The 14,576-nt window shown below is 37.0% G+C and overlaps 1 protein-coding gene across 2 annotated transcripts in view; it reads right to left on the bottom strand.

Annotated features, from left to right (window-relative positions):
• Positions 1 to 9,261: 9,261 nt before the first annotated feature.
• Positions 9,262 to 14,576, bottom strand: part of Gel (Gelsolin) — a 90,680-nt gene continuing 85,365 nt past the window's right edge. The window contains exons 19-20 of one of the 2 annotated variants that reach the window (XM_090377685.1): positions 14,293 to 14,339; positions 9,262 to 9,463 (exon numbers count right to left, since the gene is read on the bottom strand). In XM_090377685.1, the coding sequence (XP_090233811.1) occupies positions 14,328 to 14,339 (12 nt within the window). In that variant the 3' untranslated portion in view covers positions 9,262 to 9,463; positions 14,293 to 14,327. The remainder of the gene's footprint in view (positions 9,464 to 14,292; positions 14,340 to 14,576) is intronic. The other variant, XM_090377676.1, reaches the window with a different exon arrangement.

Genomic DNA, 14,576 nt, shown 5'->3' with positions numbered 1-14,576 from the left:
CAAGATTGGTGAGGGGAACGAAGGGTCCTCTTACCAAGAAAGGCTTAAATTCTACAAATTGTAGTATCTGGAGACTAGGCACCTGCGAGGTAATCTGATTGAGGTGTATAAGGTCTTGATTGGGTTGAGCAGGCTCAATTCTGATGGTATTCTTCCTCTTGCTCAGATTAAACCCGAGGGGCATAAATTCAAATTGAGGAAAGACAGTTATAGAATAGATGTGCAGAAATTTGCATTTAACCAGCGGGTAGTCGATTTCTGGAACAAACTTCAATCTGTTGTTGTGGAAGTTGATAGTTTAAATAAATTCAAGGAGGAACTGGACAAACGTTTAGAGGGAATGGATGGGTGAAAATTTTTTTGGTTGATATAGGGCAACTGAATTGTATTAATAAACAAATCCGATTATGACAAACCTCCTACAAGATACATACCAGAAACAGTTTAAAAAAAATCCTATTTCCTTCATCAGATCGAAAATCGAAAAAGAATTAACAAGATTACACTCCGAAGAAAAGATTACAAGCAATTTGGCCATACAACACGTTCGCCCTATTTTTTGGTGTCATTAAGTTGCATAATCTCTAGTTAAGGAATTATACACGTAATGCAACTCAACCCATAGTAATTTTCAAAAACGTCAACAGCAAACTTGGCAAAATTTGTTGTTTACTTCCTTAAAACACTAACGAATTATATCGCATAAAAAAACGGACCACCTATATCTATTTTCGTCGTTAAAATTATAAAATTAGTACCCGATTACAAATTATATTCCTTCGATATAAAATCACTATATAAAAATGTATACCCTCAAAAAAGCAGTGAAGGCTACTCAGGATTTGTTACACAACGCAGAAAGGGAACCAGCTTTTAAATTTAACCAGCATCTAATGTAGTCTGCTCGATACACAGTTACTTATATCTTCACTTCCAGAGATGCTAGAGAAAGTAAAAAACAAAAAGGTTTCTAACGACTTATCAATCAGAATTAGTGTGATGAGTGAGCTTGTATTTTTTTTTCTATGTAACTCATATGTGAAACACATAATTGAGCAAAGTCCAACAACCAACTTCTCACATGCTCCCCTACCACCTACCATGGGTGTCTATGAGAGTTTGAAGAGTAGGATAGATGCCCTCGAGAGAATTAAAATGGGGGCTCATCAAACTGTCAATTGCCCAACTCAATGCCAGAGCTCACTCTTATACATGAGGCAGGCAACACAGTGGAAATCTTTAAGGCAGAATTTGCTGGTCCCACAGGAGCTAGTTATTGTCGGTGACAAAAAGGATAGGTGGAATAGGACCAGGGTAACTCTGCCAGGCACAAAAGTTGATGTCATTGTAGAACAGATATCATCTTTTAAGGGCACAAAAGGTGATACTGTTTTACACGTTGGCGCTAATGACATTAAGAGTAGATTTTCAGACTTACTTAATACGTACAGGTCAATTTTGAAAAAGAGAATTGTAAATTAGTAAAATATACAGTGGCGGACAAAAAAAAACTGCATCACTTGTGAATTTTTCAAATAATGTGCTTGTGTTGTATTGTGGGTTGCAGAAATGTTCGAAATGCATTTGTTAGTTGGGATATATATCTCTCTGAATGAAATCCGATAAAAGATTCCTAATTGCCATAAATATCTTCCCAAAGCGTAAAATGCGTAATTAATGGAAATATGAGGAATCATGCAAATGGCAATCATAACAACCAAACATACATTTTATTGCATTTACGTGTACAAACTGAAATGACAAGTTAACGTAATAGTATTATGTACTGTAAATCAGCAAAATAAGTCCTCAATATTTTGTTGTTCCTCCTCGAGCTGCAGTTGCTGGCATAGAGTTAATCAACTTCTTGATATACGGTTGCCCAATTTCGTGGTACCACACCCTTACAATGCTCTCCTGCAGTTGAATTTTACTTGTTGGTTTCTGAGCAATTTTAGACGATATTATGTGCTAGAAATTTTCAATAGGATTCAAATCTGACTATTGCTGGGCCAGTCCAACACTGTAATGCTAGCATTTCTGAGGTATGACTGCACCTTAAGTGAGAAAAACGAGGGAAAACATTGGTGTGAGTATGTTTTAAGCCTTGTGAGACAAGAAGACAAACTCATCATTAAATCTAAATAGCACAAAACTTACCAATTTTGCAGTGTGGCAAGGTGCTGAGTCCTGTTGAAAAATGCAGTTTTGGAAGTCTGTGTGGTGATCCCTAATAACGGGTTTCAGGCACTCCTCCAAGATAGCAGTGTAGGTTTTTGCATTCACCGTTCCATTAATAAACTTAATTCACTTCACCCCTTTGTTTGTTAGCATCCCCAGACCATCTGACTGGCAGGGAACTTTACAGTCGGTTGTATGGAGTCAGAATGGTATGCCTCAGATTTTCCTCTTATGACATATCGCTTTCCATCCGAGCCATGCAGCTTGAATTTCGATTCGTCAAAAAAGATGATGGTGTCCCATTGCTCTTTTGTTCACGAAACATGAATTTTAGCCGAAGCAAGTTGCTTTTTCCTCTTTTTTTGGGTCAACAAGGGCTGATAGGCATGCTGATCACATTCCGTAAGTCGTCTTTGGGTAGTTCGTGCACTTGTTTCAACACCAGAGGCCATCTCAAAGTCACATTTTAGATCAGTAGCACTAGCATGGAGATTACGAAGGCATAGCTGTTTCGAATATCAATCTTGGGAAGGCGTAGTCACTCTCTTATGGCCTGATCCAGGTCTTCTCTTCACTTCACCCGTTTCGCACTTTAATTTCAGCACCCTGGATACTGTTGACTGGTGGCAGCCTATTTTATCAGCGCTAGCACACGTAGAAAGCCCTTCCTGGGACAGAGCAACAGCTATATTTTTTTTCTTGGTGTCAGCTGAACATATGGAACCATGCTTACACCTCCACAAAACAGGATACTAATGAGGGTGTATATCCTTCCAACGCCGTATTTATAGGAACGGCTGATGAAATACCTTGAAATTACTGTCTAATGAAATACATTTGCTTTGAGGAAAAAAAAAAGAAGAGTGTAATCTAACAATAAAAATGCAAAACTAGATAGCAAAAAACACGTACCACTATTAGAAATCTGTTAGCTTAGTATAGTATAATATTATCAATTAATCAGTAAAATTTATTAATCTTATTAAATTTCACCGTCAATTAAATTGTACTTTTTTAATTAAATACATATAACGACCTAGATTTTACAAACAAAACATTATAAATTAGCATTAGCATTAGTAGAGGCATTTGATGCAAGAAAGCAAGCTTATGCAGCATCAGCCAAAAAAAAAAAAAAAACCACTTCCACTTCACCCCTCTGTTCGTTCGAAATACCTGTCCAGCTGAGCCTTAAACTTATTTAGGCTATCAACTTCCACAACAAGGCATGGAAGTCTGTTCCACCAACCAACCAACCACCCGCTGGCTAAAGGCAAATTTCTGCACGTCTATCCTACATCTGTCTTTCCTCAATTTGAATTTATGCCCTCTCAGGTGATTATTCTGAGCAAGAGGAAGAATCCCATCAGCATTGAGCATGCTCAAACCATTCAAGGCTTTATACACCTCTATCAGATCACCTCGCTTCTGCCTAGTCTCCAGACACTGTAATTTGCAAAACTTAAGCCTTTCTTCGTAAGAGCACCCCTTTGTTCCATTCACTAATCTTGTTGCCCTTCTCTGTACTCGTTCCAACAGCTCTACATCCCTCTTAAAATGAGGCCTCCAGACCTGTATACAGTACTCAAGGTGTGGCCTCAACATTACCTTATATAAGGGGATAATCACCACCTTATCTCTGCTAGAAAAATTCCTGTATATCATTGACAAGACACTATGAGCTAATCTTGCAGACTATCTGCACTGCTCAGAAAACTTCATATCTGCCTGCACAATTACCCCCAGGTCCTTTTCATTCTCTATCACTGTCAGTGTAGTACCACAGAGTTGATACGTTGCTATGGGGTTGCTGTTTCCCATATGTAGTACTTTACATTTGTCAATGTTAAACTTCATTTGCTACCTCTCGGCCCATCTGCTCAACTTTTCTAGATCCTGTTGCAGCAGCATACTGTCATTAGTGTCCTTTACAACCCTGCCAACCTTCGTATTGTCTGCAAACTTGGACATTATGCCTGATATACCATCATCAATATTGTTAATAAATACAGAAAACAACAATGGACCCAACACTGAACCCTGAGGGACTCCACTAATAACATTAGTCCACGAAGAGCAGTGTCCAGTGATTACCACTCTCTGTCTCCTCCCACTCAACCAACCCTCTATCCATAGCAGTAATTTATCTCCAATGCCAACTATTCCAATTTGTGCAGCAGTCTTCCATGTGCAACGGTATCAAAGGCTTTACTAAGATCCAAATATATGATATCAAGGTTATTCTCTGCATCCAGTTCCTTTGTGACTACATCATAGCATCCAATCAGATTGGTCAGACAAGACTTCCCTTTAACAAAACCATGCTCTGTCCGAGCTATAACTGAAGTCTTGTCTAGATGATCCTGCAGTTCTTCTTTAACCAGTGCCTCCATTAATTTCCCTGGAACAGAAGTTAAGCTAACTGGTCTGTAATTACTTGTGTCGCCCTTTAATCCTTCTTTTTTGTATTGGAGTCACCAGATATTGACTGGAACTTGTGGGTTGGTCACTTGCACACTAGCATGACCTTTGTGGATTTATTGGATAATTGTTTTCAGAGGTATTACCAGAGGAGGTAATGGAGTGTAATCTTGATCTGATTATCACATCATGGATAAAGAGAAGAGTTTTTGCTTTCGTAAATGTGACCGTAATGGTCTCAAACAGTTTTTAAATTCTATACAGTTAATGAACTGATGGTGTTACCAACAGCAAAAAAAAAAAAAAGAATTAGTTAAAATATATGGGAGTGAAAAAAGGAAAAGGGAATCGCAAATATAGTTAGTTGTTATGGAAAATTAAATTATAGTTTTTACTCCAATAAATGAGGTTCATAATATGCATCCCTTCAGTAGGGCCAAGACAGCAGGAGGGTGAAGTGAAAGGGAACAGTATGGTGCAAACATATATATGTATAGTTGTAATGGGGGGAAAGATGTGAAAAAATTTTCACTCTCTTATTGTCAATGTTTCAATTATTTCAGATTTGGTTTCATTATCATTTATATTTATATACAACATGTAGTAATAAAGTTCCTGGACTGGTCCTGCAGTCATGTTTGCGTACTTTGAATAGAAACAGAAGTGGTATTTTGTAGTTCAAACTTCCTACAACAGATGATGGTACAGAGAGTGTTAATATTCTGTGTCACGATTTTGCAATGGCACAATGAATGAATATCAAATTTTGCTTTAAACTGGGAAAATTTGTAACAGATATGTATGAAATGTTAAAAACTGTTTATAGTAATGAATGACAAAGCCATAAATCTCACAAAGTTATGTCACACCTTTCACATTCATCCTCAAGGTACACAAAACATTCAAGGCCTGGTCAAGTGATACTTTATCTCTCTTAGTGTCATATTATGGATGGCTGAGGAAATGTACAAGGATGGCATGATGTAACCATGTGGTCAACTTGGAGTGCAGTAGTACGTCCATTTGAGCCCGCATGATTGCTAAATACAGTTAATATTGTATTTTTGTCAAATTGATTGCTCAAACTCCTATGATCCATGTAGTCATGCAGCTTATAAACAGAACACTTTGGGCTCACTGTTGCCTTGGTATATCAGCTGCAATAAAGCAGTTATGACAAAGGAGCTCCTCTGCCCTTGGACCATAATGGAGTAAAAAGAAATTACTATTTTTTTTTTTCTTTTGTACCAAGAATAATGTGGCCATGAAAGAAATTGCATCCATGAAACTAGTTCCAGATTAATAATGCTATTTCAGTTAATTCAGTCTAGTACATTGAACTATTGGACAAAAAAAAAAAAAATTTAGAAATCCAGAAATGCTACTTAAAAATGACAATGTACACCTCACTGTAGCTATGCAGCTTTAGCAAGAATTTCATTGGAACTGCAAGTTATTTCACATCCTCCCTATAGGCCAGATTTGGCTCCAAGAGCAACTTTTTTTGTTCCCAAAGCTTAAAGAACATCTCTGTTATTGTTGTATTTGAGGTTTTTGGCACAAGAGCCTCTTGGGCCATATTGTGCCTGTTCGTGATTTAAGTATCACTGATTTCACATTATGATTAAATGCTATTATACAAATTTATGCATTTTAAATACCTAAACAGATCCTCGAAATTAGCTTCATTCCCAAGAATATGTGATAAGATTAATGGTTCCTGCAAGTTGGAGGGGAGCTAAAGCTGGATTTTCGGACAGATGAAAGTTGGGGACATTCAATGAGAATATGTTTTATTGTTAGGTGCAACTGGCAAAAGAAACACTGAGGAGGAGGAGTCTATCCCAAAAGCAAATTATTATTATTAGCCATATGGTGCAAGAAAGGATGAGGCTTATGCTGCACCAGCCAAAAAAAATTCCCTAGTTACCCTGAGAGAGAGAGAGAAGTAGAAAGGAATCACCAAGAAAGAGAAGAATGATAATATCCAGCTCAGGACCCTAGGTGTGCCAAGCCCATACTCACCAGATGTGAGCCCCTGGGGTGAATATAGTTGAGTTGGATGTGAATGACCAGTGCAGAGCCTTGTCTGAATTACTTCATCACCTGCTTCTTCTAAAACTAGATGTCCACAGTTGTGGCTCTTTTTTTTATCTGCAACAATTTATTATTTGAGTTTGCCAGAGGTGAGACCATTGTTTCCAACATGTTTTTTTATAATGGATTTGTAGTCAGTGGAGGGAACTTTCAGTTGACTGTAAGATCCAGAGTCGGGATGTTTAGCAGCCTCATCTGAATGTTCATTACCTCTGATGCCGACATGACCAGGAATCCTGCATATGGTAGCCTTGTGGTTGGCTGTTTGATGGTAAAATAATTTAGACCAGATCTCTTTAAGAATGGGATGAGAAGGAGAAAAGGTAGATTGAATGGCAGTGATTGCACTTAAGGAGTCTGTATATATCAGAGATTGTTTGATATGGTATTTGTTTATGTTATCTAGAGCCAGTTATATTGCAAATAATTTTGCAGTATAAATATTACATTCAATGGGAAGAGAGGCAGCTGTTAAGAAAATGGAAGAAACTGCTGCTGCACCAACAGCTGTATCTGTTTTGGAGCCATCAGTATAGATATGAACTTTCTCTGAGTTTTCCAAGGAATGCAATTTGTGTAGCTGTTGAAAGTTGGTATTTGCCAGGGAGGATTTTCCCCATCTTGAAAAGAAATTGTTGCAGAGAGGTATGAATTCAGTCCAGGGAGGTTCAGGAGTAGCAAGGTCTTGGAATATAATCTTAAAGTCAATTTTCCAACTGATCATGAGTTCTTGAAGTAGAATTCCTGTGGGGCAGTTTTCATTAGGTTTATTGTGATATAGCAGGGTGTGTTAAGGATCAAACAGATACTGCCAGCTGGGGTGGGCTGGAGTACTTTCAATCTTTGCTGCATAATTAAACAATAAAATTTTTCTCCTGAGATGCAGAGGGGGTTCATTTGCCTCAATATACAGGCTGTGAACTGGAGATGTTCTGAAGGCTCCAACAGCTATCCTAAGGGCACTATGCTGAATGGTGTTCAGACGTAATAGAGAACTTTTCCTGGAGGAGTCGTAGACAGGTGCTCCATAATCCAAGCGTGGTCTTACTAAAGCTCTATAGAGATGTAGGAGAGAGCTTCTGTCAGCACCCCAGGACATAGCAGAGACAGCTCTTAGGATATTCAGTTTTTTAAGACAAGTATTCTGAAGGTATGTTATATGGGAAGCAAAATTAAGTTTTTTATCAAAATGTAACCCCAACAGACAAAACTGTTAGTGACAGGAATCAGGCTGTGTTTTAAAAATATTTCTGGACCTGGATGTAGTTTGTGTTTTTTTACACAAATGAATAGCAGTAGACTTCTTTTCTGCTAGGGAATAACCATTCCACAATGCCCACGATTCTATTTTGGCTATATAGCAATTTGAAGTTGCTTTTCAATGGTGTTCATAGTTTGGGATTGAGTAGAGATAATGAGGTCATCGGCAAACATACTTTGTGATTCTTATTGCAAATAATGTTGGACTGAGAATGGAACCCTGTGGTACACCTTCCTCTTGTTCAAATGTTTTGGATAAATTATTCATGTATCTGACCTGAAAAGTTCTGTGGCATAGGAAGTTTTGTATAAATTGCAGTAGGTTATTTTTATTTTGTTATTTAGTTTTTTTTTTAGGAGCATTAGCAACTAAGGCCATATTGCTCCAGGGATATGCGGTGGTCATTCTCTGACCTTTCCGCATCCTCCGTATTTGGTGGTGATGGGCTCGAACCCCGGTCTAATCAAGAAGCGTGTGCTACGCACTGCTGCTCCTTCCCACCTGGCTACGGAGGCGCCTTGCAGTAGGTGACCTCTCAAGCCAAAAGAATGAAGATCTTGAAGAACACCATATTGCCAGGTGGTATCAAAGGCTTTCTCAATATCGAGAAAACCTTCAATATTCTCAATACTGGTCCCGCCACAGGGAGGCAGGAGCAGTGCTGCTAGAGTGACCAAGCAGAGTAAAAGTTAGTAAGTTAGTTTAATGGAAAAAAAAAGAAAGAAAGGTGGGTTTCCTTTCTGTAACTTAGTTACAATTCATATTACTAAGTTAACAATTAATTAATGGGAATGTAAGAAAACTTTTACAAATGAATAAAACTGTAGCTTTGATAAAAATGCTCAGGGAATCACTTGATCACTATAATGCTTGGTACCTGAACATCTCTGTAGCAATAGGTATGACTCTGCTGAATAAGTTAAAGCAGCCATGAAAAGTTGGTTCGCCTCTCAGCTTAAAGCATTTTCATTCAATTTTACTTGAATGGCACACACAAACTTAACCGCTGGACACAATGTCAAGTTAGGTGGGGTGTATTTATATTATAGAAAAATAATACTCAAATTAAGGACAAGTAATTTTTTTTATTTTTGGTTTATACTTATTCCTTTAAAAGTTATGCAGTAATTTCAGCCTATCCTTATAATACTTTTATAATTTTTAGATAAAATTATAATATTTTCTTTTTACATTTATACCTAAAATGATGTATTCGTGTGCCAAAAGCTACCTGTGATTTTCTATTTTGGTTCAACAGGAGTTTGGTACTACAGAAACACGAGTAAATTTCAAGACCTAAATTATTAAAAGAACAGCTTTATTCTTAAATTACATTAGCAACATTTTCCCGCAATGCATTTCAGTTTAGGAATCTTCAGATACAAACAAAATATTTTTCTGATTTCATATGCAATGCAATAAGAAAAATAACAGATCTCAGATGGAAAAGTCTGGACTCTTTTTGGCAGTTCATCGCTGAGGAGTTAAGAGTAAGGCAAGGTTCTGTAAAAAAAAAAAAAAGATAAATAAAATGGATTAATTTAAAAAATCAAATATTTTAAAGTGAAATGATATGGGTGGGCTTGGGTAAGCATTAATTATATACCATCCACACTAATTATTTTCTTGTCAATTCTTGAAAGAAGGTTTTAATTATTTATTTATTTTTTTGAGGATGTTGGGCAGAAAGGTTCCCCATTCCCTGTTTCATCTACAGCAGATCAGTTTACTGGATTTTTTTCAGAAAACTGATAGATATTTTTAGAGATATATCTAATATTAGTTTCCCAAAAACATTCTACGGCAGGAAATTTAATTAGTAGACTTGTCAGTTGGGTAAAGATTTATAATAAATAGGAATTGACTTTTATTATCAGTGAACAGATGTATGCAAGTGCTATATAGGAGTCACTGGAACGGCAGTATCTGCAGTGGACAGTTTACTTAACTAACTGTTCATAGTACAGTGGAGGAAGGGATGGGATGATATAGGAAAGTATCATAACTGATGCAATTTTCCTAAAGGTATTTTGCTAATAGATTTAAACAAGATTTAAATAAACAATAAATGTGAGTGAATTCTTGAAATGCAACGATGATGGAAATTACATTCAGAGCAAATCCACCATCTCTAAAATCTTCAACCATTTTCCAATTGAATATCTGGCTCACAAAACTTCAATATTTTAGGACCTATTTCTTTGGGGCAGGGGAGGAAACATTATTTTAGTTGTGTTCCTTGACTAACATTTGCCTCGCTTTCAAAAATATATTCATAAAACTTCAAACTTTGTTAAGATTTTGTTGAAATTTTGTTAGTAAGGCTAAATGATGTTAAGGAAGTTAACTTTTTCTGCATCAGATAAAGGATAAAAATAATAATAATAATTAATAATATAAAATAAAACAATATTCTGTGAATATTGTTTTATTATTCCAGTTTTCAATAACCCATTAGTGAACTTCATGAAATCCAGTCTTCTGCTATTCCCTGATATTTTATATTTTTTTCTCCTGGCTTATGTTTCATCCACAAGGGAGAAGAGATCTTCTTCATTCATTTTACCCAACTCCTTCAGCACCTTATACACCGAAGTCAAGTTTCTCCCATAGAACACTATGGGAGAACCCTCTCTAGAAGTTCAGTCTTTTTTTTAGGTGTTGTCTCCAGACCTGAATGCAGAATTCCAAATGTGGTTTAGCCACCATCTTGTATAGAAGGTTAATGATATCCTTCTCCCTACTAGGAAAGGCCCTATAAACATGGATAGTACAGTATATTTCTTCCTAGCCACTTTTTACACTGCATGGAAAATTTAATGCTAGACTGAATTGTAAAACTTAATTCTCTTCCATCTTGAACCACTTCCATCTCCTAAGCTAGGGGGAGAATATTCATATTCTCCCCCTAACTTATATATGACCACATGATTTTTGTTGCACAAATACATACTTTACATGTAGAAGCATTAAAGTATAGTCGCCATTTTGGACCATATATACAAACTAATCCAAGTCTTTTGAAAGCATCTTGGCGTGGCTTGGGTTGTTAACCACCCTTTCCATGGATACCTTCATCAATATCATTTATGAAAATCAGAAATATAAAGTGACCTAACGCAAAGCTCAATTGGTTCCCACTTGTTACATTAGTCCACCCTGAAGATTGACCATTCATGACACCCCTTTAGTAAGGGGTATAGAAAGTTAATGACATCCTCCTCCCCACTTTGTGTCCTTTTTTTTAGCCAGCCTGTTATCCAGCTGATCTTACCAGTAACACCAACTTCTTCCAGTTTATATTGCAACCTACCATGAGGGATGGTATCTAAAAGTTTTACTAAAATCTAAATATATAATATTCAGAAATGTTACCTACATTCAACTGTTTAATGACTACATATAGTAATTTACCAGATGGGTCAGGCATGACCCCCCCCCCCTTAATGAACCTATGCTGGAATCTTTCAAGATATTCTTGTCAAGGTGATCCTGAATTGCATCCTTAAACACAGGCTATATGATCTTCCCTACTAGAAAAATCAAACTCACTAGCCTATAGTTAGCACCACCTTTCAATAAAATTAAGTTCTAGTTTGCATTTAATTATTAATGTTGAAATATACACTCAGTGATCACTGAATTATGACCAGCCCATCCATAATGGACTATGCCACATAGCTCGCAGTATAAAAAGCTGAACAGCTTCATACTTAGAGCAGTGGTAATTTGCATTTGGTCGTGCAAGTCAAAGTGATAAAGTAGCAGTTATGGTAGGTAGTAAAGATATGATGGAGTTTCAAAGGGCATGATTGTGGGAGCTCATGCATCAGGTGTTTCCTTATCGGAAATGGCATATCTTGTCAATTGTTCATGGCCAATTGTGGTAAAAGGTACAAAGGATGGTGTCGAACAGGTAAAACCACCTCCCATCGAAAGAACTGTAAAGGATTACGCAAGGTGGATATTTGTGGTAAGCAAAGGGTGCAGCACATTGTATGGGCTTAGCAGCAGGTCACTTGCATTCCCTATATTGCACTGATATCACAATACAATATAGGGAATGCAAGAACAATATCCCAAATGACAATGCACTGCACACTCAGGTGTATGGGGTTCTGCAGCAGATGACCCAAGAGACACCCTCTCCTTAAATCTCATTGTGATGGTGAATGCTGTGGTGTCAACATGCTGATTGGACACTGGAGGACTGGAAACAAGTGGGTTGGTCGGATGAATCCAAATACCTGGTGCGACATGCTAACAGATGCCTTCATGTATGGTGCAAGCAAACCGAGGCTATAGACCCACTGTGCATGGTGTCCACTACCCAGGCAGGTGGTGGTGGTGATTGCCTAATATGGGGCCTGTTTTTCTGGCAAGGACTAGGACCTCTGATGTGTATGGACCAGTGTTTCACTGGTAGGGTCCACCAACAGCTGTTACAAGACCATGTATATCCTGCCATGTTGCATTTTTTCTCAGACAGAAATGGGATCTTTCAAGGTGATAACATGCTGTGTCATCACACTCTGCATGAATGGTTTGAGGAACATAGTGAAGATATCACCCATCTTGATGGACCTCCAAATTCTCCTAACTCCAATCCAATTGAACACCTATGGGATGTTTTGGAATGTTTTGAAAAAAATAATGTGTGAAACAATCCAGATGAAATCATTGGTAAACCCACCTTTAATTATTTATATCAGCTCATATAAACTTCTTTTTGTAATGTAAGAGTAATGTGTAATAATAGACAAATTAGTGTCTTACAAGTGTCAGAATAAAATACGGCAAAGATCACAACATCTTTGCTCAAGAAGTGCCTGAAACTCAAGTTCCCTTAAATTCTATTTATAATTTTTTTTTTCTTTTTCTATTTATTACCTTATTTATTTATTCTTTCTGTTGTGACAATATGAATAATTATTTCAGTCATATTACTGTGAAATTTTTGAATCAATTTTAGTTATCCCAAATTTTGTTTTAGTTATTCTACATTTTATTATTATACTGTGAAAAAAATAATTATTTATTACAGCCCATTAATAACTACATTATAAGGTACTGTGGGAGGTAATAGTTATTGGAAACAAAAGTTCTGTTAAGTAAAGGAGCATTTTTTTTTTAAATCACTTGTTAAATTAATATTACCTGACTTTTGGACCAAGTTCAAATATGTCTAAAATGTTTTCTTTTCTTTTCTTTTCTTTTTTTTTTAACTTACTTACTTTAATTATCCTGTAATTAGGTCTTCAGCTGGAATTGTGGCATTTCTCTTCTGAGAGATCTGCTTTCACTACTTGGAGACAAACATAACATCTAAGAACAAACACACGCACAAACAAATGTACGCAGCAAGTGCTCAAGCAATATTGAGTGAAGAAAACAAGAAATATGTGGCTATAGGAGAGGCAGGGCTGTTTGGATTAATACTAAAAGCAAATCAGGCCATAAAAGAAAAGAGATCCCATTTACAGACAGTGTTTGCTTACAAATTGGAGTCTGAGGATAATTTAGTTGGATGATAAAACTCACTCTAAATCCTAGGGAAGTCCACCTGTACTCAAATAGGGCAGATTTTTCCCACTTGAAAAGGCCCCAGTAAGTTCCCTGTGTCATTGACAAGATTCAAAACTGGCTCTTTCCAACAGCTGGTCAATGACAACTTCACTTAGCCACAGAGGCTTTCATACTTATTTTAAAAAATGTGCTTTAGAGAAAAAAAAATAAAACAATCAAAGTGGGGTAACACTGCCTTTACTGAATAATCTAGAGATTGGCATAATAAATACATTAAAAAATATTCAAGTCATTTATATATCTGGATGCTCTTACATCCACCAATGAATTCAACACTGCCAAATACTATAGCATACTGAACTTCAACAGAAAATGAATATTTCTAAAGTTCCTCAAACTCTTGTAGATTTTTTTTTTTTTTTTTTTATTAGAAGCATTAGCAACTAAGGCCATATTGCTCCGGGAATATGCGGTGGTCATGCCCTGACCTTTCCGCATCCTCCGTATTTGGTGGTGACGGGCTCGAACCCCGGTCTAATCAAGAAGCGTGTGCTACGCACTGCTGCTCCTTCCCACCTGGCTACGGAGGTGCCAACTCTTGTAGACCTCACCAAATAGAGTAAGAGAGCACTTGGTTATTAGCAACTGAGGCAAGGACGCCACAAGCATTATTTAAAAACATGCACATACAGCTAATTTCTTCAATTATATGCAAATACAGACAGCACTGCACATGTCATGCAAGCAAGCACATTTTAAGCATCAAACAGCCAAACACAAGCTTGCCACCACCACCTAATATTTACCTTGTGAATTAAGGCATGAAGTCACAGCAGGCTTGCTACTTCTTGTCCTGGCAGAAGAAAAGGCAACAAAATGGCAATGAGTAATGATTAAACATGCGTAACAAACTGGTAAACCGCATATATGCATGCAACTTGCATGCATTTTATAGATATAGAGACTGGTGATTACATAGTTAATTTTTTGCATAAATGGCATTAATGTGAAGTTTTCATATGAAAAAAAGAAAGAAAATGCAGCTTCACCACACAGTTCTCAATGACTGAAAGCACTAACAAACTTGTAA

This window comes from Mastigoproctus giganteus, chromosome 1, assembly GCF_048544385.1.
Source record: "Mastigoproctus giganteus isolate SK-2022 chromosome 1, ASM4854438v1, whole genome shotgun sequence".
Taxonomy (NCBI): Eukaryota; Metazoa; Arthropoda; class Arachnida; order Uropygi; family Thelyphonidae; genus Mastigoproctus; species Mastigoproctus giganteus.
This window is presented reverse-complemented; position numbering and strand designations above follow the sequence as displayed.